General features: G+C 36.2%; 1 protein-coding gene across 10 annotated transcripts in view; it reads right to left on the bottom strand.

The window, feature by feature from the left end:
- Window positions 1-3,615: 3,615 nt before the first annotated feature.
- LOC131683477 (tight junction protein ZO-2) overlaps window positions 3,616-23,548 on the bottom strand; it is a 133,459-nt gene continuing 113,526 nt past the window's right edge. For 8 of the 10 annotated variants that reach the window (XM_058965492.1, XM_058965495.1, XM_058965491.1 and 5 more), the window contains 4 exons: window positions 22,189-22,519; window positions 21,925-22,057; window positions 15,805-17,753; window positions 3,616-4,422 (listed from right to left, as the gene is read on the bottom strand). In XM_058965492.1, coding sequence (XP_058821475.1) covers window positions 4,199-4,422; window positions 15,805-17,753; window positions 21,925-22,057; window positions 22,189-22,519 — 2,637 coding nt within the window. In that variant the 3' untranslated portion in view covers window positions 3,616-4,198. The remainder of the gene's footprint in view (window positions 4,423-15,804; window positions 17,754-21,924; window positions 22,058-22,188; window positions 22,520-23,548) is intronic. The other 2 variants (XM_058965497.1, XM_058965500.1) reach the window with 2 other exon arrangements.

The following is a 23,548-nucleotide window of genomic DNA, read 5'->3' as shown; positions in this document are numbered from 1 at the left end:
ATCTTAAACCAGAATTCGATTGTCCCTGTTCTAGTGGTGATTGCCAGGATATAGATCAGGCAAATACTCATTTTTTCCTATTATCATTATTCTGACTAACTGAACTGATGAAGACATTTCAAAGTTTCACAAAAAGAATCTCTGCCCATAAAGCATTTGGGTAATATTTACCCGCGATTCCCCATAAAGTTTTCTCGAACCGAGTGTCCATCTGGTTCGGCTCGAACTGGTCACACCGACACCGACCCGAAAAGGCTGCTCAGCATTTCTAGAAGCTACGGTACTTGGTCGAGCTAAATAACCTTTCCTGATTTAGCTTCATACCAAAGGTCAAAAGAGTCGACAACTAGCAGGATCCACATGTCCCCCACCCAAGTGAATTGATCTATCCACTTGCACACATCTACCAAAACCAGCCAAGAAGACTTCCGAACCAACGAGAATAGACTATGCCAGTCGAACGCCACAGGTCCAGCGCCATCCCGTACCGTTCCTGAAATTATATATGTATTAGTGCTACTTACAGTTTTCATTTCAGTAGTAGTAAGTGTCTCAGTCCCTCTTGTAAAACTCGCTTACTGCTCCGGCATTTCATCGAAACCTCAATTTCTTTCGGAACTCGTACATGAGACTCTCAAGGAGCTTTACTGGCGCAAAAAAGATATCAACGCTTTTTCTTGAAAAGGGCGATACTAGCAGTGACACCATTCAAAGAAAATCAACAGTGAATATTTCCAGACTTGGTTTTATTTCCTATTTAAAAACTATTGTGTTTTTTACACCCTAGATTGCATGATTCGGTGATCGAAACCCAAAACTTCATAAAGTATTTGAAATTATTAAATTAAAATTTGTTTTTTTCTATTTAAATCGACAAAATGATAGTATCGCCCCTTTGGCGATTATTTACTTTTTCGGTCCCACCTATCACCATTGAAGTATCGCCCTTACGTTTTTTTACAATAACTACCGTTTTACACCGCCGATTTCGTCCGGGTTTTTTTCAATAGCGACCATTGTTACTATTTACAGCTGGTATCAGCTTGATAATCCTAAAAAATACGAAAAAAAACAGTTTTGCCTCTAAACTGCTAGCAAAAAAAGTATCGCCCTGTTTGTTTGCATGGAGCGTGGAGGGCGAAACTTTAAATAAACAAACAAAAATACCGTTTCGCCCGTTGTATTTTTTGCTGTAGTTTAAGAAAGCAATACCGTGGAATACAAATTTTTAGGTTAATTTGTTGCATTTCAAAGCCCTCATTCGCATGTACGAAAAAAGCCTTATGTTTACATTTGTAAGTATCGCCCTTTTCACAAAAAAACGTTGATATTATATATTACTTTATTCCCCACATTCCCTAATCTTATAATCAACAAAGCCTGTCTGCCAATTCTAATGCAGAAACGCTAATGATGAGGCCATCAAGAATACGTCAGACAACGAAGTGAAAACTGCCAAATAGGAGTTGAGGACAGCTTGAAGCAACATCTGATGTTCCTCCAAATGCATGAGATCCAAAACTGACCTGGATAGTTCCATTGAGCCTAGCTTGCATAGCTTACATAACTAGTCTGCTTTCATCCACGAAAACAGCTTAGCAGTCATCATTTAATAAAAAATGCTTAAGTTTGCAGGTACACATGTAAAATGTATTGAGACTTTTCGGTGTTTGCTGGAATGGAACAATAAAATAAAATTCAAATCGTGTATAAAAATTCCTCTGAAGATTAAAAATTTGAATTTAAAGTTTTTGCGAAACATGCATTTTCCACTTAAATTGTTGTTCTGAACCACTGTCCATTGTATAAGGATTATGCTGATTCAGCCTTATTTTGCATTACGACGGATCACATCAGCAGGCTCCCGTTTAGTTTTGCTGTCGTTATTGAGAATGCAGATCACATTCGTTCGAAAAAGCGATCCGTCATAATGCAGAATAAGGCTGAATATGACGACACGAGTCGGATTCGATCGAACCGCAATTGTTCGAAAAATCAAACCGTCTTAATACACAATAAGCTAGTTTAACTTTAAACTTTTAACAATTCATGCCGTCTTTTGACAATGCTACCAGTGCTTTTTACAAATACAAACTTATTAGTGAGCGTTTCCGTATTAGTTTTTTTTAAATTAACAAAACTATTACAAATAGTTGTAATATGTTATGCAATTACTTGAAAAAGCGTATTTGACAAATACCAGACAATCATAATATAAACGGACAACGATTCGATTTAATGTTTTTATCACCGTCGTCATTTTTTTTCTTCACTTTGCTGTCACCTGAAACGACTAACAGAATGCGGTGACACACGAGAATAGCGTGACAGAGAGTCACATGAGTGACTCGTCTCACCTTAGGTGACTTCGGTGATCGCGCGAGTGAGAAAAAGTATCACCTCACATAAAGTGACTGTTCGGAATAACCCCCACTGCCATTCCGAATATACGCTATAGCGTATGTCTTGAATGGCAGTGAGTGTAGTTTTGTAGTTGCACATGTAAAATCATGTTTCATGCCAAATTAAACGGAACACGGTTATACTGTATCGATTTTGTTGGCTATTTTCGGCAAATTTAAGACTAAGAGAAACGAAAGCAATGAAATTAAAAGGTATTCTAGAGCGAATCAGTTATAAACTTAGAACGGAAAACTAGGACTAGGCAGGCTCATATGGACATGATTGAAAGGAAATGTGAAGAGTCCTTTGCCTTCTGCTAAGTAGGAGTTGGGCGTTGCACCCATGTCTACCGCATGTTCTTTGATAGAACACAACTCATCATCATGTTTTACTTCTCAAAACAGCCTAGAACGACCTCGCCTAGAACGACCTCGCCTAGAAAGACCATTTGATCATTCTTTTTCCCTTCTGTTAATATCAAGCCGTGACGTATGCATTGATGCTAGCAGAAGGGTATAAGAATGATCGTATGGTCGTTCTAGTCGAGAATTTGTGAAGTTTCTTTTGCCGACGCGACGTCGGCGGTAAAACATGATGAAAATCTATCTATTGATCGGCTCACTTTAAAAAAATTGGGAAAATATTCTTAAGGAGTGTTTCTTTCAGATAAAAGTAAAAAACTTTCGTTTAAAGATCTTTGAAAAAATTAAAAGGTATGTCACTCTTTAAACACGTTTATCTCAAAACATGATTTTTCAAAACTGCGTACAATCTCATTTGAAAACTGTTCAATTTAAAGACTTCATCTTTTGACCTCTCAAAAGAAAACCTTTTTCATCCGAGGAATGACGTATAAAATCTATAAATTCCTTATATTCTCTATTTTGAGTGGAGTCTTAAAGTGGAAAAAGGGCTAAAAAATCGATCTCAAAGTTGGACATCGCACCATTACGTCAAATTTGAAATTTTTTATCCGTTCGCATGTCATTCTTCCAATAAATTTGGTTCATTTTAGAGCCTTACTATTAGGTTTATGTTTCAAATCGATCCTGAGGCAGCAGGTGGTACGGTTTTGGAACTCTACGCGCACGAAATCTTTTATTTATTTATTTATATTACAATACAACGTAGTAACAGATCATACCAAACATAGTATTACATACTAGGAAAAAAATTGAGACATAAGGCTTTCGGATTAGAATCCACTCAACATTACTATTGTGATATTTTTGTATTCACTATTATTGACGATGCTGGTAATAAATTTACAAAATTTACTGTGTTGTATATTATATATAAACTATCCTCTCCTACACCTTAGGCATGCTAGTACAAAAAAGTTGACAAATATTTTACAAAGGATTGCAGGTCTACTCATAAAAAGACCACATCACCGAGGATGATTTGAAAATTTCAGCATGTATGCTCATAAACTACAGCTTAGCAATATATTTGAAATGTTTGCTGTACAAGCTAGTAATTATAATTATATACAAATTTCATTCGTAATGGCAATAATGTTTAATATTACTGTAAACTGGTTCACAAGAGTTTATTTAAAAACACTTTATACTGATCTGATGGCAAATGGTATGATTTATGCAACACTTTAACATAAAATACGTTTGTGACTTTTGGTTGCAAAACAATGTCTGAGTAAAATAAAGGCACATAAAAAGATTTGTTCCACTATACAAACATTATAATTGATATATTTATCTGTACGCCTTCCAGAAGCAAGAACGCTTCTTCGATTTGCGCTGAAATGGTGTGGATATACCTAATTCTTAAATCGCTAGAAATGGTCGACTTTGACAGACACGGTGTGCGCCGCAGCGTTACTCGGAAGTTCGATGTTGTCCCAGTCGGTTTGTAGGTTCTTTTCGCTGTCGGTTGCCTTCAGCGAAAGTCCTAACGATGCCGTCCGGCCGGCACAGTGCGGAATGTTGAGCGTAACTGGTTGCAGGAATTCCGTTCCCTGGGGACCACACATTACTAGAGGCGAAAGCATTGTTTCACCTAGACGGGAAAAGACAGTTTTTGGCAAGCGATTAGTTGTTGATTCAGGTTGATTTTCATCTAATGTCTACCGATACACTCAGGACAAACATGCTGTGTGATAAATATATATGGGCTATCAGGTGTTTTACAGAATTGAAACCGCATTGTTACATATGGCCTGTGTTAAGCCAAAGAGGACCAAGCGAGATATATGATCAAAAAACGCTATGGCAGCCAATATAGCGCTAGAAGCACTTCAATGAGAACTCAAATAATAATTGAAATAAAATAAGTGTCCCTTAAGTTTCTATGTTAGTTCTAAATTATCTAAAAATCAATTTTGGCATGAAAATCAACAGAAAAAAAAATTATGAAGCTCAGTTCGGTTTGGCTTAATGCAGGCCATATAAAATGCAAATAAAAATGATCACGCAGTTCATATTGTTTGATCAACCCTCCAGAAGTCGCGCATATGGCCCACTGGACGAGCAACCGCTGATATCCGAAGATGATTTTGCTTGATTTTCAGAGCAGCGTGCACTAGCGCGACTGCCGGAAGGTTAAGGTACATAATATATTGTTAAGGTATGGTAGACGCTTCTTTATTCATCTCACGAATAACATATTTGCGGAAATGTATTATTATTCGTATACTTAACACTTAATAGACGTTCAAAACGAACTTAGTAACGCAAACACTGAAACTTCGGTACTAACTAGCTCAAAAATGTTTCAAAGTTGTCACTAACGTTCGCTTATTTTCATTCCACTGCAGTTCTTCTATTCGTCCTAATTCTTAAAGTGTCGAAAAAAAGTAATAAAAAGTTGCAGCCAAACCCATCCGGAATTTCGATTCAAAATTCTGGTTTATTTCAGTTCCTATTTCGAATGACAATGGACAAATGAGTAAAAGTTATCAACTGTTGTAACGGCATTTAATTAATAAGGGACTGAAAGGTTAATATTGCACAATATTAAAAAAGTAAACTCAGATGCCAAATTTCAGATCATTTGGTCAATTTTAGACCTCATCCGACTTAGCTTGAAGTTTGACATTGGCATGACTCTATGGGAAAATAAGAGGAAAAATATATTAAATGCTTTAGCTTTTAAAGTAGCACTCGAAAAATTATAATTTACACCTTTTTTATTTTAAGAACAAAACCTTCGCATTTTAATAAAAGTTCATTTTCAAAAAATTGAGCATTTTGTCAAAAAAATCCTTATTCTTAGTAACCATTCTTTTCTATGCTGCAAATCATACATATTTTGCTGTTTTTCTAATGCGAAAAGTATCAGAAATCGAACGAGCCCTTTGTGACCTTTGTCAGAATACGAGAAGTTGGAGTTCTAGAGCATTTTGTCATTCATTTATATTCTGTAATTATTTTCTCGTGCATATATCTCTATTATTTTTCAATCAATTTTTATTAAAAGTATCTTGTTGAACGTGGAAAATTTTCAGGAATAAAATGAAAATAGATTAGTTGTCGGTAAAATTTAGAAACGTCAGATTTTTTGACATTTAGGCTAGAAATCATTTTTTAAATCAAATACTCCAATGCCCCAACCTATCGTATTTTCCTGAAATTAAGCACCACATGGAGTGGTTCCCAAAAAAATTTCACGCTAAAATAGCAAATTAAAAAAAATTATTTCTAAATGTAGCTGTTATGACCTGTTTAATGATTAAATATTCAATCGAGACTAAATGTCATAAAATCTAATTGATCTCAAATTTACCGATGGTAAAAATAAAAAAAATCCATTTTTATTTGGGTCCTTAGGGGTCTCACGTTCAATATGGAACTTTTAATAAAATTTGATTGAAGAATATTAGAGATATATGCACGAGAAAATGATTCAATTTAATATGTATATGTATGTAATGCCCTAGAACCCTAACTTCTCGTATTCTGGCAAAGTAATTATGTTATGCATTATTCTGATAGGACAACCCAAGTAACCATAAGTATTAAGCCATTGCAAAATATTGGCTATACATTTGCACTAATGTTGCATTAAAACTCCATTACAGCATTAACAATGCATTAAAGCTCTATATTAGCATCATTGTTGCATACATGCATACCCGAAATATAGCATTATCGCTTGCTCTATAACGGGTGGTCAATAAAAAATGAGAATGGTTTCAATACCTTTCTGTAATTAAAGTATAGAGCGTATTTTTTCTATCCAAGAGAATTGCTCTTTGGACTCCCTAGAAATTGGTGGCATGTTTCTTTTCGATCGGGTGCTGTTAGTTCAATCGAAGATGGCGTCGAAACAGCAAGCACTCCGCGAACGTGTTGAACGGTTTTACGAAACGCGACCATCATATTGGAAAAAAAAGGTTTACGGTAGACCACTTTCGAGACAAAGACGTGCCTGTGACTAAAGCTTACCGGATCCTGGCATCCCCAAGCGTGGAGCGGAAGGCCGGTAGCGGCCGTCCAATGAAGATAATGATAAGTGTGTGTGCGCCGGCCGAAAATATCACTGCTCCCATGCCTTGATTCACCGAACTCTCAAGATGGAGAACATCATCTGTCGAAGAAGACTCGGTCCCCCGAGTACACGGACGAGCAGCTAGCGATCATGAAATCGCAGTGCCGGTGGATGACGAAAAACTACCGCGGGACGTCGTTTATGCTGGACGACGAAAGTTACATTCCGCTTTCGAAGACCCACATTCCAGGAAATGATAGCTACTATTCCAGCGACAAGTCGGCCACACCCCCGAGGTAAAATATAAGTTTAACCCTCCGGAAGTCGCGCATACGACCCACTGAACGAGCATCCGCAGGTGCCCAAAGACGATTCGCTAGGCTTCAGAGCAGCGTGCACTCAGTGCACCAGCGCGACTGCCGGAAGGTTAAGCATAAATTTGAAAAAAAAAGTTATGCTGTATATCGTCATATCGGACAGAGAGATGTCAAAGCCGTGGTTCAAGCCGAGCGGAGTGCCTTGAGAAAATTCTTCTGCCGTTCTTAAGGGATCATCATGCGAATGGAAAGCACGTCTTCTGGCCGGACAAGGCGTCTTCCCATTACGCCAAGAAGACGCTGGAGTATCTTGAGCAGAAAAAGATACCTTACGTGCCGAAAGAAAGGAACCCGACCAACTTTCCTCAGTGCCGTCCCATTGAGGATTTTTTCGGCTCCCTAAGTACCCTAGTGTAGAAAAATAATTGGCGGGCCAAGGGTACGAAGCAGTTGTCCACCAGGATCCGGAATTGACATACTTAATTTCATTCGAACATATGCAATATAGGCCAGGCAGCAAACGCAGCGTACTTACCGTGAAGGACGAGTCCATGTACCTCTGTTCGAGACTTACTAAAGGTAATTTTTATAAAACCTTTTTCATAACTTGTGAGAACGAAATCACATTAAGGATATTCTTTATAATGCATTAGAAGGAAGTGAATTACTGTTTTAAGCAGAACATTGTATTTTAATATTTGTTCACCATACCGAAAGGAAATATAAGAAATGGTTCCAAAACCATTGCGGAAAATGACAGAAAATTGAAGCTTTCTTGTAGCATTAGTAGTGCCAATATTAGGTTATCAAATTTGACATTTGTACGCTGGTGCTATATAATAGCATTAGTACCGCAAAAACGGGCAGTTAATCTCTGGACAGTAATAGTACACTATGCAGCCTTTTCTGGCATAATACCAGCGTTATATCAGTATATAGGGCTTCACGGCTCTTTAAGACTGCCCTATACATAGATCTAAAGCAGATATTAGGTTACGTTATAATGCTTATTGGTTACTTGAAAAGATTTCATATACAAAACGAAGGTAAAATCGTTTGTCCGTAAGCACCCGTTCAGAAGTTGTACACTGTTTAAATCTTTATGTCTGGCCCTCCTGAAGTCATAGGGACGTTGCGATATTTTCGATACTAGTACGGAATCGATACTTCTGTTTCCGATGCTCGATTTTTTGGTATCGATACTTCAATCACGATACTTTACTGATATTGATACAATCTTCACGATATCGAAAAGAATCGAAAGAACCAGTAGTTGGAAGTATTCGATTCGGAATTATGAACGAGTTTGGAATTATTTCCGAGTGAAATGTGATTACCTATTCAGGCTAAACCATTGCGGAATCGGTTGTTACATTTGAGTTGCTACAATAATTGGAGCACCAATCGCATTTGATGAAAAAATCGATTCCGAACATTGCCCATTATTTGACAGTCCATGAGACTTTCTGATCAGCCAAATTATTTATTGTTTATTTTTTCTGACATTCGACGTCTGACATAATCGTCGACTGGATCCAACATCAAACGAATCAGATCAATAAAATATATTTGTCGAACGGGTTTTTTCTGTTCGCAGGAGCAGAGCAAAACGTTAACTGACAAAACCCACTACTGAATTTCCAAACAACGGTTTGCAGATTACCTAATTCAGGGAATTAAGCTACTGTAAAAGCACAGACTAACAGACATAACACTCGAAAACAATGCTTCGTCCGCTTTAACGGTCATTTTAAATATATTTGTAGTTGGGACTGTGCCCACATTTGAAATTATGGCGCCACTGACCTATGAACAAGCAGATGGTGGATAGACCACTAGTGAAAAATTGTTCCCAAACCTGAGAGGTAACCCATCAGCAAATGAGTGTTTGGCAAATGAGTGGAGCTAGTGTTCTGGGAAAATTGCCGGATCGATATTTTTGTGGGAATTTCCTCATAGTGTTATGTCTGTTAGTCTGTGGTAAAAGTGCGGAATCGAATGGCGATACTTTCAAGTATCGATACTACGACTACGATTATATCGAAAGTATCAGTACTTGCATTCGATACCAGTATCGATTCTATGAATCGATGTATTTTAGTATCGAAACGTCCCTAGAAGTCACGTTGAAAGGCACACTAAACGAGTAGGCGGAAGTGTTCAAAGACGCTTTCGCTTGATTTGCTGAGTGGCGCGCACTCTGTGTACTAGCGCGTCTGCCGCAACACCGATATTGAATGCATAAAATTGCAGCACTCACTGCAGTATTAAATTTTTGAAAATATCTAGCCGGTTGACAACATATAAAGTGAAGCGGTTGAGCAAAAAGTGACGATTTCAATATTTTTTTAAATTTCACCAATATATTAAAAAAAGTTTTATATCATAAGTACATATTTCCTTTTAATAATGGAAGCTAGAGTTTCGATGCTTTGGAAGAAAATGTAGCGCTTCTGCCGCACAGTTAACACCGATATTGAACTATTTTGTAACTGGTTCTACATACAGGGCCGCCGAGAGGGGGGGGGACCGGTGTGTTTCCCCCCGGGCCCGGAGTTCTGAAGGGGGCCCGGATTTTTAACAGAGACTAAAATTTTGACCAATACTTTTTCGACAATTATTTATTTGGGCATGCAACTAAAAATTTAATATCTTGTGTATGAGGTAACTAGAATAGCGAAAATTCTAAACTACTGCATATTTGATATCAACTATGTTTATACAAACCTAAGTCTCACGTCGAAACAAAATCAGACTCAAGCGGGCATAGCGGAATTTCTACATCGAATGCCATGTACGCAGCTCACCTGGGTTCGAATCCCAACCCCGCGCACAGGAATAGAGATTTTTATAAGAAAATTCCTAGCCTGAATGAAGAAGCGAATGACCTTAACTATAATCGAAACAAAAAATTGGAGAGCTCAATTGGTCAAATGAGTCATCAAAAACTCTTGATATATTAAAATAATTCGAGATTAATCCAAAAATTAAAATTTAATTTAACAAAAATATGATCAGACTTGTAAGGGTTAAACAATTAAATTGTTTGATTAAAAGTCATGAAGTTGTCTTCAAATCTCTCCAATATGAAATCGATTTTTTTAATTTAAAATTCAATAGAATTTCCTATCTGCCGGATTAGTATCGAAAGTAATTATTGAAAGAAAAAAACCTGCTTAGGGTTGCCGCACCGGTTGTTGGTAGCGAATTGCGTGTCTTCGTTCAGGTAAATCCGAATTCGCTCGGAAGAATCCATTGGATGATTTTGCAATTTTGCGTTACCCTGTTTTTTTACCAGGCATCGTCCAGCACCCAGTCCTCGTAAACACCATCCTCAAGTTGCAGGCCCAAATCGTTAAGGAGGACCTCCTTGGTGTTGGCAAATATTATTTTAAAAATGCCATTTGGGTTTACTTTACCCCATTGAACCTTCACTTCAATAGATCAATGTTCCTCACAAAGATTCTCGAAAGAAACTGAAGTGTGATTTCACTGCCCGTGTTTGTTTACTGTGGAGCAGAGCAAAGCTCGCTCGGGTTATCCTCCACAGCGAGAGTGGCTGGTGCTTTTAGATTCTTTGTGAATATCCGAGGAAGCAAAGTACTACACCCAACTAAATCAATAAAACTGTTCTCAAATGCAAAAACATGCAACTAAATGTGAACGGCACAGAAAAGTGCCAAAAAGTGCTTTACCAAAACATTACACTCTACGGTGAATGTGAAGAAAATAAGATATATTTACTTCTAGTGCCTACGAGCTACATAAGAAATAAAAGAGTGCATGTTTATTTGTCTTTAAGCGTTTTATACAATAAAAAGCCATGGAAGCTCTCCAAAATTCTGTCGAGTGATCAATTGAATTCGAAATTCTAATTGATTTCAACTCATACCCATGTGTCTCTTGAAGTCTATCCTCTGCTAAGTAAAACTCTGCTCGTCAAAGTACCACTAGAGGCGGAAACTCTACCTCTGTTTGAGAGCTCAATTGGTCGAATGAGTCATCAAACACTCTTTATATACTAAAATAATTCGGGATTAATCCAAAAACTAAAATTTAATATACATGGTTATACGTATACGTTCATTGCTACAAAATCCATAAAAAATCATATTCAGATACAAGATGATATCGAAACATTTTTATCAAGGGTCGTACACAAATGCTGCTTTCGGCGATTTTCGACCCCTCCCTTCCTCTTCGTAGCATTTTGTCACAAAATGCTAACCTATCTCTTGTAAAAAACGTAGCAACTACCAATCCAGGGCCGGCGGAAAGCGTGGGTAGTATGGGTAGCACTACCCACTCGAAAATAACAGAGTGGGTAATTACCCACTCGAAATTTCACCCAAACCCATTTCAAAAAATTTAGATGTGCAACGCATGTATCTCGCATTACACACATTTGAAAACATCGATGTACCACAATTCCATTTGCATAAACGAACGTAATTTAATGTGAATGTAATGTAAGCGTGTGCATTACGAAAAGGGAGGAAATCCTTACTAATGGACCCCTCACCCTATGCTTACTACCCACTCGGGCATAAAGTGTTTCGCCGCCCCTGTACCAATCCCCCCTTGCAAAACGTCCAGGGATGAAAAAAAATACTCCACAATTCATTCAAATACGGCCTTTTATCAAAATTTTCATTATAACAGTAAATTGCGTACACAACAAACCCCTTTCATGACGACTATAGTTTAAATAGTTTTGTTTTGAATTTTATATGTCATGGAGCATGAAGAGAAGATCTCTCAATTCACAATCCTCCAGGTGACAATGATTGTAAGAAGCATACGTTCAACTATATTACTAAATTTTGTTTGATTGATTTGGAGAGAAAGAGAGTTTGATTGATTTCGAGAGAAATCTACTACCAAACTAAATCAAATAGTTAGCAAGATTAGCTAACTAATGTAGCAAGTTGAAACCGGATACAAAATATTTTCGTTTTGGAGAAGTGAACGTGAGATTTTGACCGACGCTTCCTGCACGTGACGATTTCATTTTTATTTTTGAACTATTTACTAGGTACAACATGCTTGTAAAATTTTTTAAGGTGTGCTAGCACACCAACACAAATAACAGAATAATACATGTTTTTTATAGGATTATGAATGTTTTCGAAACGTAGCGCAAAATCCAACCACAACCCTTATTTGAAATTTGATCCATGTTTCTCATTTTTTTTCCATTTTTTTATTTTGACATGGATTTTTTTATTTTGTTAATATTTCATTGATCTATTTTTTCAAGATGTGGATTGCATTTGTATTTCTACAATTTTAAAATTCTGCCTTTTTTATCTCTTTCTATACTTTTATTTTATCCATTTTTTCACGTTCCTTACTTTTGCTTTTTTTTCTATTGCTATCACTATCACTTACTTTAATTTATCCCTGTTTTTTCATTTTATTCGCAATTTTTCAAGAAAATTCTGTTTTTTTATTTAATTTTTCGTATCTTTTTCTATTCCCATTTTTTCATATTTTTTGCATTTCCAAAAGCAATTTTACTTATTTAAATTCATTCTAATTTGTCTTATTGTTTAATTTTTACCTTTCTCGTATTTTGTTCCTTATTTTCTAGTTTTTAGCTTTCCGTTTTACGTAGTTTTATTTTTTTCCCCATTGTTCATTTAACAAAGTTTTACTTATTTTTTACACATTTTCCTTAAGATTTAATTCGTTATTGTTATTTCTTCATTGTTAAAAAAAATTTCAAATTGCATTTCTAGTGTTTTATTTATTCTTTAAACAATGTAATCCATTTTATTCATTTTCTTCGTGTTTATTTCTCCATTTTGTGTGTTTCTATAGTATACCATGTTGACTTTTTATACTATTTTTTGTTTTTCATTTGGTCTGTTTGCTCCGTTTTTGTTCAATACTTTCAGCTTTCTTTATTTTTTCGTCTTTTCATCATTCCAATTTTCCAGTTTATCAAAATTTTCCGGTTCGTCAATTTTTCTATGTTTATTTTATTCTTGTTTTTTATATCCTCTAATTTTATGCATTCTGAACGTTTTATTTACTTTTTCTATTGCTATTTGTCTAAATAAGTTTTATTATTCTTGTTTTATCGAGTTTTTCAGTTTTTGCATTTTTTATATTAATGTTTGTATTCTTTTTAGTAGTTTTTTTTTCATTTTCATTGATTCTTAAAATTTTTCCTACTTTCCTACCGATTTTTAATTATTTTCACCATTTGTTCAATAATGTTCGATTTCTTTGAACTTTGCAATATGTTTTCCTAGTTTCCTGTTTTCTTTTTATAGGTTCTGTTTTGGTTCTTCTCGATTAAACATTTTTTGACAATTAATATTAATTTCTTTATTTGGTTGATTTTGTTGTTTTTAGCTTTTTTGTACATTCTTTTAATATTTAGTTTTACTATTGTTCATTTATTTGTTTTGCAGTTGATCGCCGCTTGGATAATATTTTTAATTTTTGTATCACTACATTTTTAATCTTTCTCCTTACTTTTAAAAATGCTACTGACAAAAATGGCGCATTTCAAAGTCACCAAAACTGTAGAAGAGGTATTAAAAAACTCCCAAAGTATAAAAAGCTCTAGGTTGTTTTCCTTCATTGGCACTACAAACAACTAGAGCAAAAAACTGGACATAAATTTCAGTGTACTATATATAATATCAGTGAACTCCAATGGATTTCAAACATTCACTTTTTTGTACTCAGTCAATACACAGTGGTGGGGGCCCGTACGTTGGACCCCCCGGGCCCGTATTTTCTCTCTGCAGCCCTGTCTACATACAATTACATCTCAGTCCGGTTTATCCAATGAATTCAAGATATGGAAGAAGGTACATAAAGTTGCTGCATTCACGGAAGTATGAAATTTTTGAATTTTTTTTTTACATTTTAACGACAATCAATTCACTAGAGATTACTGGGTAGGGAAAGTTATGAAAATTAGATTGATGCTAATCGTCGACAGATTTTCAGTAGTGATCTTGCGTGGATTAATTAAAAAAAATGAACTTGGGTGAGTCGTAGTTATACTGCCTAATCTCGACCCTCATTAACAGAAGACAAAGATTAAGCCCGTACGATATTAAGCCTGTTCTAATGACTCTGCCACTTCTAGTTTTCCGATCTGTTTACTTCACATCCTTCTCTCACTTGAGTACTATGGCTCTAATTTTCATAACTTTCTCTACCCAGTAATCTCTGGCGAATTGAATGTCGTTAAAATGTAAAAAAGAAAATGTGACTAACATAGTCGAAATAAAAAAAGAATTTTTTTTTGAAAATACCTAGCCGGTTAACAACATATATGGTGAACTATAATTCAGCAAAAAAAATGGCGATCACGATATTTTTTTTAATTTCACAAAATTGTTTTAAAAAGATTTTTTTTCATATGATAAGTACTTATATCCGTTTAATAATAGAAGCTCTCGATGCGTTGAAAGAAAGTGTTGAAAAACTCTAAAATTCATCTAAAGATAAGGTGTCAGTAATAAATTAAAACGCCATATAAAAGTTATATTAAAAATTGTTTTTTTCGTGAATACGCTTAAATTATTTTCACGATGGTCAATATAAAAGATATAGTTTCGTTTACACGATAAAATTTTGTACTTTACAAGTTGTTTTCATGGACTGACTATTATGTTAAATAGTGGGTAGGGTGATTTTAATTTATTACGATCTAAAAATTAACTGTTTAGTGGTTCGAGATAGAGTTCTAGGCATCAGAAAAAAATCAGAGAAAATCAAATTTTAAAATACTATGTAGAAGACACTAGAGCACGACGTCTTGTACTTTTCATTTTACAAGAAGTTCCAATATTATGGTGTTCCTTAAAAATGGTTTTATTTATACAAATTTGGCAGGCTTTTCGTTGACATAACTTTAGCAATGCTTTCTGATATTTTGAAACAGAACATTTTGTCTCGGTATACTGAATCGACAGCTTCTTTCGTTAGAAAGTTAAATACACTTTTTACTAAAAATAAACAATTTTTGGATTAAATATTACAAGATATAAAAAATATCGCATGTGCCATTTTTGGTAATGTATACTACAAGGTATGATATTCCATGTGGCAGAAACGATATTTAATGTTAAATTGAAGATAACGATATTTGAAAATAGGTATATTTTTTATGTAAAAATGCTCATAACTTTGAAACGAAAAAGTTTAGCAGTTGGTGTATATGAAAAAATCATGCGCCCAAAAATAATCTACAAAATAAAACCTTTTTTAAAGAACACTTTGAAGCATACATTTGGATTTTAGTGGAAATATAGGTAGTTGGTGAAATAATTAGCATTTAAAATTCATAAAAGTACCTGAACCACATTTAATTAGACTAAATACGTACAAAACATGCATCGTGAGATATATTACCGGCACACAAAAAGCAAAACAACGTGATTTCTAACATGCAATTACTGAACAAACGCACACAGCCACTTACACGCAAACGAAATTAGACTGAATGACGAGATTAAAATACAAAAACATTGAATCTATAATTTGTTTCAACCTTGATTGAGTGAATCAATAAAAGAAAAACAAAAATGTAGGTAATCTGCGCACAAAAATGCAATGATACAAGCTACTGTGTATGAATAGTGATGATAATTTAACAGACACCAACCGTTTTCCATGTCCAACGGTGGACCGCCGACGCTCTCGCTGAGTCGTGGATCTGTAACGGTGAAATAAATTTCCTGCATTGTGCCGGCTGGAATAGCACCGGCTGGAATCTGCAGTGATACGTTCCAGATGGGATCTGCTAGCGTGCCGCCGGTAGAATCGAAAATTCCCCGCCGAGTAATTGGTTGCCTAGGTGGTGGTAATCCGAGTGACATTTCACTGGCGAACGGAGTGCTATGGGCATTTGGTGGTCCTATAGGAAGGCTCATTTGCGAGGTATATTGAGTCTCGATCGATGTTCTACTGTCGTACACTTCGATTGGTCTAGGACTGATTACCGGGGTAATTGTTGCATTCGCAGTTGGTAAGGGCGGTGGTGGTGGTTGGAAAGCAGGTGGTGCGGTGCGTTTTAAAAAGTTCGAAATATGATTCGCTCGAGAACTGAGCGGAGTGGTCACTTCGATTTGACTAGCTGCCGCAGCTACCTTCTGCAAATCAGATTCGTTTGCTTTCGTGAGTGTATCATCATCGTCGTCTTCTGAGACTGCCAGAGGTGCTTTGCTAGATTCGTCGTTTTGTGTTTCGTTATGAATCTCATTATCCTCAAGCAAATTTGTAGTTGTTTTATTGATGGAATCGTCCTCTCGAATATTAAGTTCTAGTTTATTTTCACCGATTTGAAGTTTACTAAGATCTAAGGAGGATACCACATCCACCTCATTTTTCACTTCATAAATTGGTTCATGTTTCAATTCTCTTTTTGAAATATAATCAGGTTCGGCCATCGATTCCATTGCTTCTCGTCTGGACTGGTAGATTTGATCCCTGAGCTGGGTACGAGGTTTGAATCCTTTTTCCTTCAATTCTTTGCGTGTTGAGTATGTTGAGCTTGACGGTGAGCTTGAGCTTGATTCGGTGACATCTCTTGCGCGAATAGAGTTTCCTGGAGAGCCACCATGGTCTCGCTGTTGGTTTTGCTGCATCTCCAGTCGACTTTGATGTATTCGATCCTGCATTTGCTGTTTACTCTGGTAGAGATGGTCTCTGTGCATTTCCTTTCTGCTCTGATACACGGGTTCATCTGCAGCCCGACGATGCGGATCACGCGTTTCATTGTACATGAACGAGCCACTCTTACTCTGATAAATTGAATCATCGTTCATTGACGTGTTCATATCCATATGGTACCTTTCTGAACCCATCCGACGACGACTGATATTGTTAAAGCTCGGCGAGGGAGCACTTCTATCGGCCATACTATGCCGTCGAACTATTCGTCGTCCAGTACTGTTGGATCCTGATCCTGGCACAAGACCAGGTCGTGCTCGTTCCAACTCAATTAGTGCTCTGTTTGCATAAAGATTTTCATGTTCTTGGTCGTAATATCCACCAGCCCCATAGTTGCCGTATATCGACTCGGATTCAAGATTCTGATACGTGCTGTTGGGATCTTTCGGATAATAAGGTTCGTGTCGCTGATAACCTTGGCTGTGATGTAGTGGTGGAGGTGACATCTGTTGTCTAGGATCATAGTGGTATTGTGGCTGCCCATAGTATTGTCGTGAGTCATATATAGGTTCTTGGAACCGGGTATCCATCATACGTGTTGATCGGGGTTCCATTAAAGAATGTTGTCGCTTCAATATAGGCCGCAGTTTTTTATCAGCTTCTGCTAGGCTTACTTGCCTGCGAAGCGGTCTAGTTGACTTAATGAACACATTTTTTATTGCTTTTAGCGGAGATCTTAGCAAATTCTTTTTAGGCGGTTTAGCTGGTAGTTCGGGTGGAAGTACTGAATGGTGATGGCTTCTACTACTGTACAGATCGTACTCTACCGTACCGGGAATGGGAGGAAGCGGTAGCTGTTGTTGCTGACGCAGTCGTTCTTGGTATATTAGATTCTGTTGGTGTTGATTGAACTCGTGAATCGACATCATTGGCTCCATTTCACTGCGGAAGTATTTGTGAGGTCATGTAATGAATATGGTTATGTGCATCAATTGTTTCTTGTTTACTGTTTGGGGTTTAAAAAGGAAGGATACCTGCACAACGCGTTCAATGCATGACTCATGCACTAACTTTTCCCCCTTCTGTTTAATGGTTTCGTGGATTCTACCGGCGCAAACTGTGCTACATCTGTTTAGCATTTTTATTTATTTGTTAATTATTATAGGGAAGTTGCGCTGTTCAAAAAAAATTGCATAATCACGCATTCTTGCTTTGCACACTCAATCTAGTCTCTATCACTCCTGTAAAGTACCCATACCGCTCACTTATAGCTTCGAAAATTGGTTAGATTTATGTGGAATGTTAAAAGAATTATTATGGGACACTAACTTTATTACGGTATTCAGTACCACCTAATATGTAAGTTATAGGAAGCAGATAGAATTATGTCGGGGGAAATTTGTGAACATAATTATTGAAGACTTTAAGCATCTCTAAATGAAACGGTTTTGTTTTGTATGAACGTTTGTATGCAAAAGTTGTTTGATCTAGGTAAGACAATGTGACGTCTAATCTACTTTTTTTTGAGAGAATTGATTTCATGTTTGATCTATATCTTACGTGTATAGGAAGGTGAAGAACTATTTTGAAATTTAGAGTTGGATTAAGTAAGATGAGTCGTCGAAGTTCCGGTTTAATCTTTTATATCATGGTTTGCTCGCCATACCGACTAACTTGACTGAAATTGACAAATCTTGATGTTTAGGTTTTGAAAAGTATTCAAGTAGAAGAAAATTATATAAATTACCTTACAATGGGGTATCGTTGATCATCGGGGTAACTTTGATCATACGAGAGTTTATTACGGTAAGATGATTCCCTCTAATAAAATCGAAATAAAAATCATCTATCGTATGTTTGTTGTAAAATCCGTAGAAAAAATCTTGTTTTTTGTTGTTAACTATTTAATTTCAACTATTTTCCTAAAACAGTTTTAAAAAAGTCATTTCTTTCTGGACGTCACGATATTGGGTCACGAAATCACTTACAGATATATAATTCACATAACTTTTTGAAACTTTTTTCTGATACGGGGATTTTGCTCATCAAAGTTACCCCGAAAACAACCAATTAAAATTTACAACAAAATTGTTTTATTTTGATAGTGAATCGAAATAAATTACCCAACAATTTGAACATTTTTAATCTATGGGTTTCAACACTTGTTTTATAAATGCAAACAATTACATGTACTTGATTTCAAGAAACTAATTCGGAAAACTTTTGAAAATGCGATCAATGTTCCCCCATTTTATGATATCGATCAATTCGACTTTATTACACAAAAGCAGACAATGCATTCAATCGGACTGCTTTAATATGAAAACATTGAACGTTGGTTGAGAAATTTTAGATGTTCGTCTTAAAATGAAGCGGTTTAACGGGATGTTTTAAGGGAGAGGGAGCGATTCGTTCAAAGTTGCAAAGAATTGAACTCTGTGAAAATTCGTACTTTTGGAAAAGTTCGGCTAGTTACGACTTTCGGTTCAAAAAAAAACTTCTCGACTGGACATTGCAAACTCAATTATCACATGGCTACTATTCAGCGTGCTGAGTATTATTCGTGTCATCTTTGTGAATTTGATTACGGAACTTCAGGTCATTTGATATGTAACTGCCGTGCAGTAATGCCATTGCGTATCCGGATTTTTGGTTATCCCTACATAGATGAACTGAAGCTGAAACTCGAGGATATGCTATTATTCCTAACTAGTATAGTAAAGAGTTATAGTTTAATGTGTATTTGAATGACAATATCACTTCGGGGTGTTGTCGTTTTGTTATCTCAATATCTCCTCGGGGGTGGTCCGTTCATCCGGTCATTATTCAAATAAAAATTCTAAATCCCTTCGGGGGTTGGAAGTTTTATTCCTGCTGTTGTAGCACCTGCAGATCTTCGAGCATGCTTCCGCGGGTGCAGAATGCTTTGTTTCAATTGTTCTGTGTCGTTATTTTGCCTACCGCTAACCTTTCCACTTCCCCAATCCTTTCCATCAGGGAAATGATGAAAAGAAAAACTTGGCAAGGAACAAATCTCCGATCAACATGGGGAACATGCCATTTACGCCAGTTGCCCTCTGACTCATAATTGAAGGTTAAAACATCTCTAAGCTAAATAAAAAAAACTACTATTGTAAATTCTAATCCAATTCGACCTGGATCAAGGAGGAAGATAAAGTGCCACTAGATTTGGCTTGTTTCGTGGTTTATTGTCCAGCTGTAAAGTAATCAACACCTTTATGTGTGGTAAAAACGTATGCACGCAATTTACTGCCTTTATAAGCTTAATTTTCCCTTGTTCTATGGGATTTCCTATATACATGGGACAATTATGCGTAGAACAGAGAAGTTTAGAAAACGTGTGAGCAAGCCATGCACCTCTCTATTTGACAGTTTTCTGTCACCAATGAATATCCCGCCAATAGCAATTCATTTTCGCGCTTCTTTACTGTCGATAACATTGATTATATCGATGCATACACTTAGAAACAAAAATATGCATAGTTAGAATACTTTCTATTTCCGTCTCTTTTGTTCTGCTGTGACTCATGCATATATTTCTAGTAAATATTCAATGAGTGGTTAGACCGAATATGTCCAATGCATAAAATTTACAGCAGAAGAAACGAGAGGCAGATAGAAAAGTATGCTATCGATGCATAAATAAAATTCTGCGTGTAAGCCGTCATTCGGTACACTGCGAAGGTAAGACACCTGACCTGTTTGTGACGCTAGATGAATTGAAGCAGAATGATGCAAATTTCCGTTCAAGACACGCCATGCGCAAAACAATATTGATGTCGAGCACAGAGCTGTGGTCTGTTTACTTTTACATGAGAGGTCGTGAGAACAGGAATGACTATAGATTCTGCCAAGAAAAACTACCCGGTGGCTGGATGAGATGAAGGTAGCTTATTTGCAAGATTATCTTGTGTTATCCCAACCCTTGCAAAAATCATGGGTTTGCAGGAAAGCATCGTTAGCGGACAAAACATTGAATCTTCTTTCAGTACCGTCATCCCAAGTTATGGAAACGATTAGGAAATTATGGCTCATTTTTGTGGAACGAGAGGCAGAAAATTGCATCATTTAGAAGAAAATAATAAAATGGAACAGATTGTTGAGCAACATAAAAGCAGTTAACTCTAATTCATTACTGCCCAACCTTTTTTTACTATATATAGAGAAGTAGGTGATATTTCCTAATTCTCTAATAATAAATCACAATAAAAATAATCAATGATTAAATATTATATATTCTCTATGAATACTTTTAGAAAAAAGTGACTAAATTGAGTAGATATTATAATAGTACAAACTATTCTCTCAAAGTTTCATCCAGGTCGGAGCACTAAAACATGAGATTACAAATACAGATAATTTCAGCCCACTATCTCTTGATCGCTCGAAGGCAATGCATCAGGAAACTAAGTTGGGCGGTAACGGGTTAATGCCGTATTGTTGCTTTGCTTGCAAGTCTTTGTTTCGTGTTACAGCTTAAAATTTTACTTCGTCATTAATACTCCTAATTTGTTAAAATTAGACTGTATGTAAATTGAAAATTTTAATAACAATTACATTATCGTTTCTTTAGTGATCTTTATATTGTTCAAATTGTCTAGGGTCATAGTCACTAAGAAGCGTGTTAGTTAAAGTAGAAACCGCCGTACCGTTGTTTGGTAGTAACGAATGGGTATCATAATGTATAAAGTTGAATTAATTTTGAATCGATGAGATGTAAAATTCACTTCCATATCAAACATGAGGGTAAAAGTTAGTGCGATTTGTCTTGCCTTGTTTCTTGTTTTGAAAGAGGAGTCTAATCATTTTCTTATGCTGAATTGCAGGAAAATTTGGAATGTATTTATCGTTAGTAGGTATGGATTTGCGTTTTGATTTGTAGATAGAATAAAGTAACAATGGGAATTAGTGAAATGTTTTGTAATGTTTCCAGTAACGAAACTGCGTTGTGTTGTTCAGATATGATACAGCAAAACACTTCGCGCTGGCTAGTTATGTAATAAATATGTAATAAATAAAAAAACAGCGCGGCTTGGAAACAAAACGAGTAGGTTAAAAAGAACAACGTTTATAAAATTGAATCTTCGCCTACCGTAGATTATGATGGTGCCCAGCACTTCCGAGCTGCGGCTTGCGGTATAATTCAAAGGCTGATCCTCGTTGTTCACGACTACCGGCCAGATCAAGTGGATGCCGCTCAGATGGGTGTAATCCAGGCATGTTTCCTGATATATAAGAACGTCATTACATATATTTCTACCACATACTTGCGCATGTTATCACGAGATTAATATTATTTTAATGTGTGCAGTTCCAGTAGGTAAATATAGTGTGTATTAGTGAAATGAGATGTTACCTATGCCATGAATTGGACCCCCGCTACCTCTATGCATGTAATTATTTCCGTAAGGATGATGTGCGTTACCACTATAACCGTTATTAGGACCCATTCCCAAATCTCGGCCGGAATTACCCATGTAGTGTGGCTGACCGCCGTTATTTCCGTTGTAACCGTTGTAAGGATTTCCTCCGTATTGACCGTAAGGATGCATCTGTGGTGGGTGATTGCCGCTTTTCATATGAGTACTGTTAGGCGAATTGGGCACGTTATGGGCTACTCCTTGATGGTAATGTGATGACACTGGTGGGTAGTAGAAACCATTGGGCGACCGAGGCGATATTGGTTCCTGAAACAATTAAATTAGTATTGTTATACGGTACTAGTAACATTTAGTTGAATCGTGAGTTGGGAGTTCTTATTCTTATTCATTATTCAACCAATAGCCAATAGCTGTGGTTTTCGGCTATTTACGACTTTCGCCTGGAGCCTGCAGATACAAAATGCATTTTAAGGGAATTAAGTTTTGATTCAATTCTTGGAAAACGGTTATGTAATGCATTATATCCCATAAGGCTATTCGAAAAAATATCGTTTAACATAATGGTCTTTTGGGATCATCTAAAAATAAAGATTCGATTTATAAAAATCTAACGCGTTGAACAGAGACAACAGACACTGCCCTAACTAATGTGTTCAAATGGGTGGGATGAATAGAGGTGCTAAGATCAACCAGGGAACTGTTACCCTATAATGCATTTTGCCGAAATTATATTCATTTTATAGAATCTTGAAAATTACAAAAAATTAACATATGAACTTAGTAAATATTCAGTCTACATTTTTTCCAAAATCAAAGTTTTTTTGGACATGAAAACTCAACAAAACTATGCGTCGTAATCTGTCGTTTGATGGTGAAATGCAATTGCATTTCTCTATTATTATGGTGAAAAAAGGAAGACCTTTGTCTTGGCTAAGAGATTCAGTGTTATTTTTGTTTTGTAGTATAATCTATTTGTTGCACAACGCTATCCATTTGCTAATGTTTTCCTATCACGAGACTGAATCTCCTTTGTTTTTTTCTAATAACTTTTCAGTGAAAAAATAACTACGATTGCAGAATTTTCCATTTTGCAGCCAATTTAAATTCGAATAGCTGTGGGTAATATATTAATTCATATATCATGTCCTGTCAATAATATAAACAGTTTTGAAAATAATGTCAAAATGATGTTTTTTAAATACGTGTAATAACTTGATCCCGATTTTATCAGACCCGGATTTTGTCTGCTCCCGATTTTGTCAGCCTCATATGAAAATCCATTTGATGGGCTCTAGCAGACGAACTAAGTCAAATTCGAGTTGTTTCTTGAACATA

This window comes from Topomyia yanbarensis, chromosome 2 (genome assembly GCF_030247195.1).
Source record: "Topomyia yanbarensis strain Yona2022 chromosome 2, ASM3024719v1, whole genome shotgun sequence".
In the NCBI taxonomy this organism is placed as follows: Eukaryota; Metazoa; Arthropoda; class Insecta; order Diptera; family Culicidae; genus Topomyia; species Topomyia yanbarensis.
This window is presented reverse-complemented; position numbering and strand designations above follow the sequence as displayed.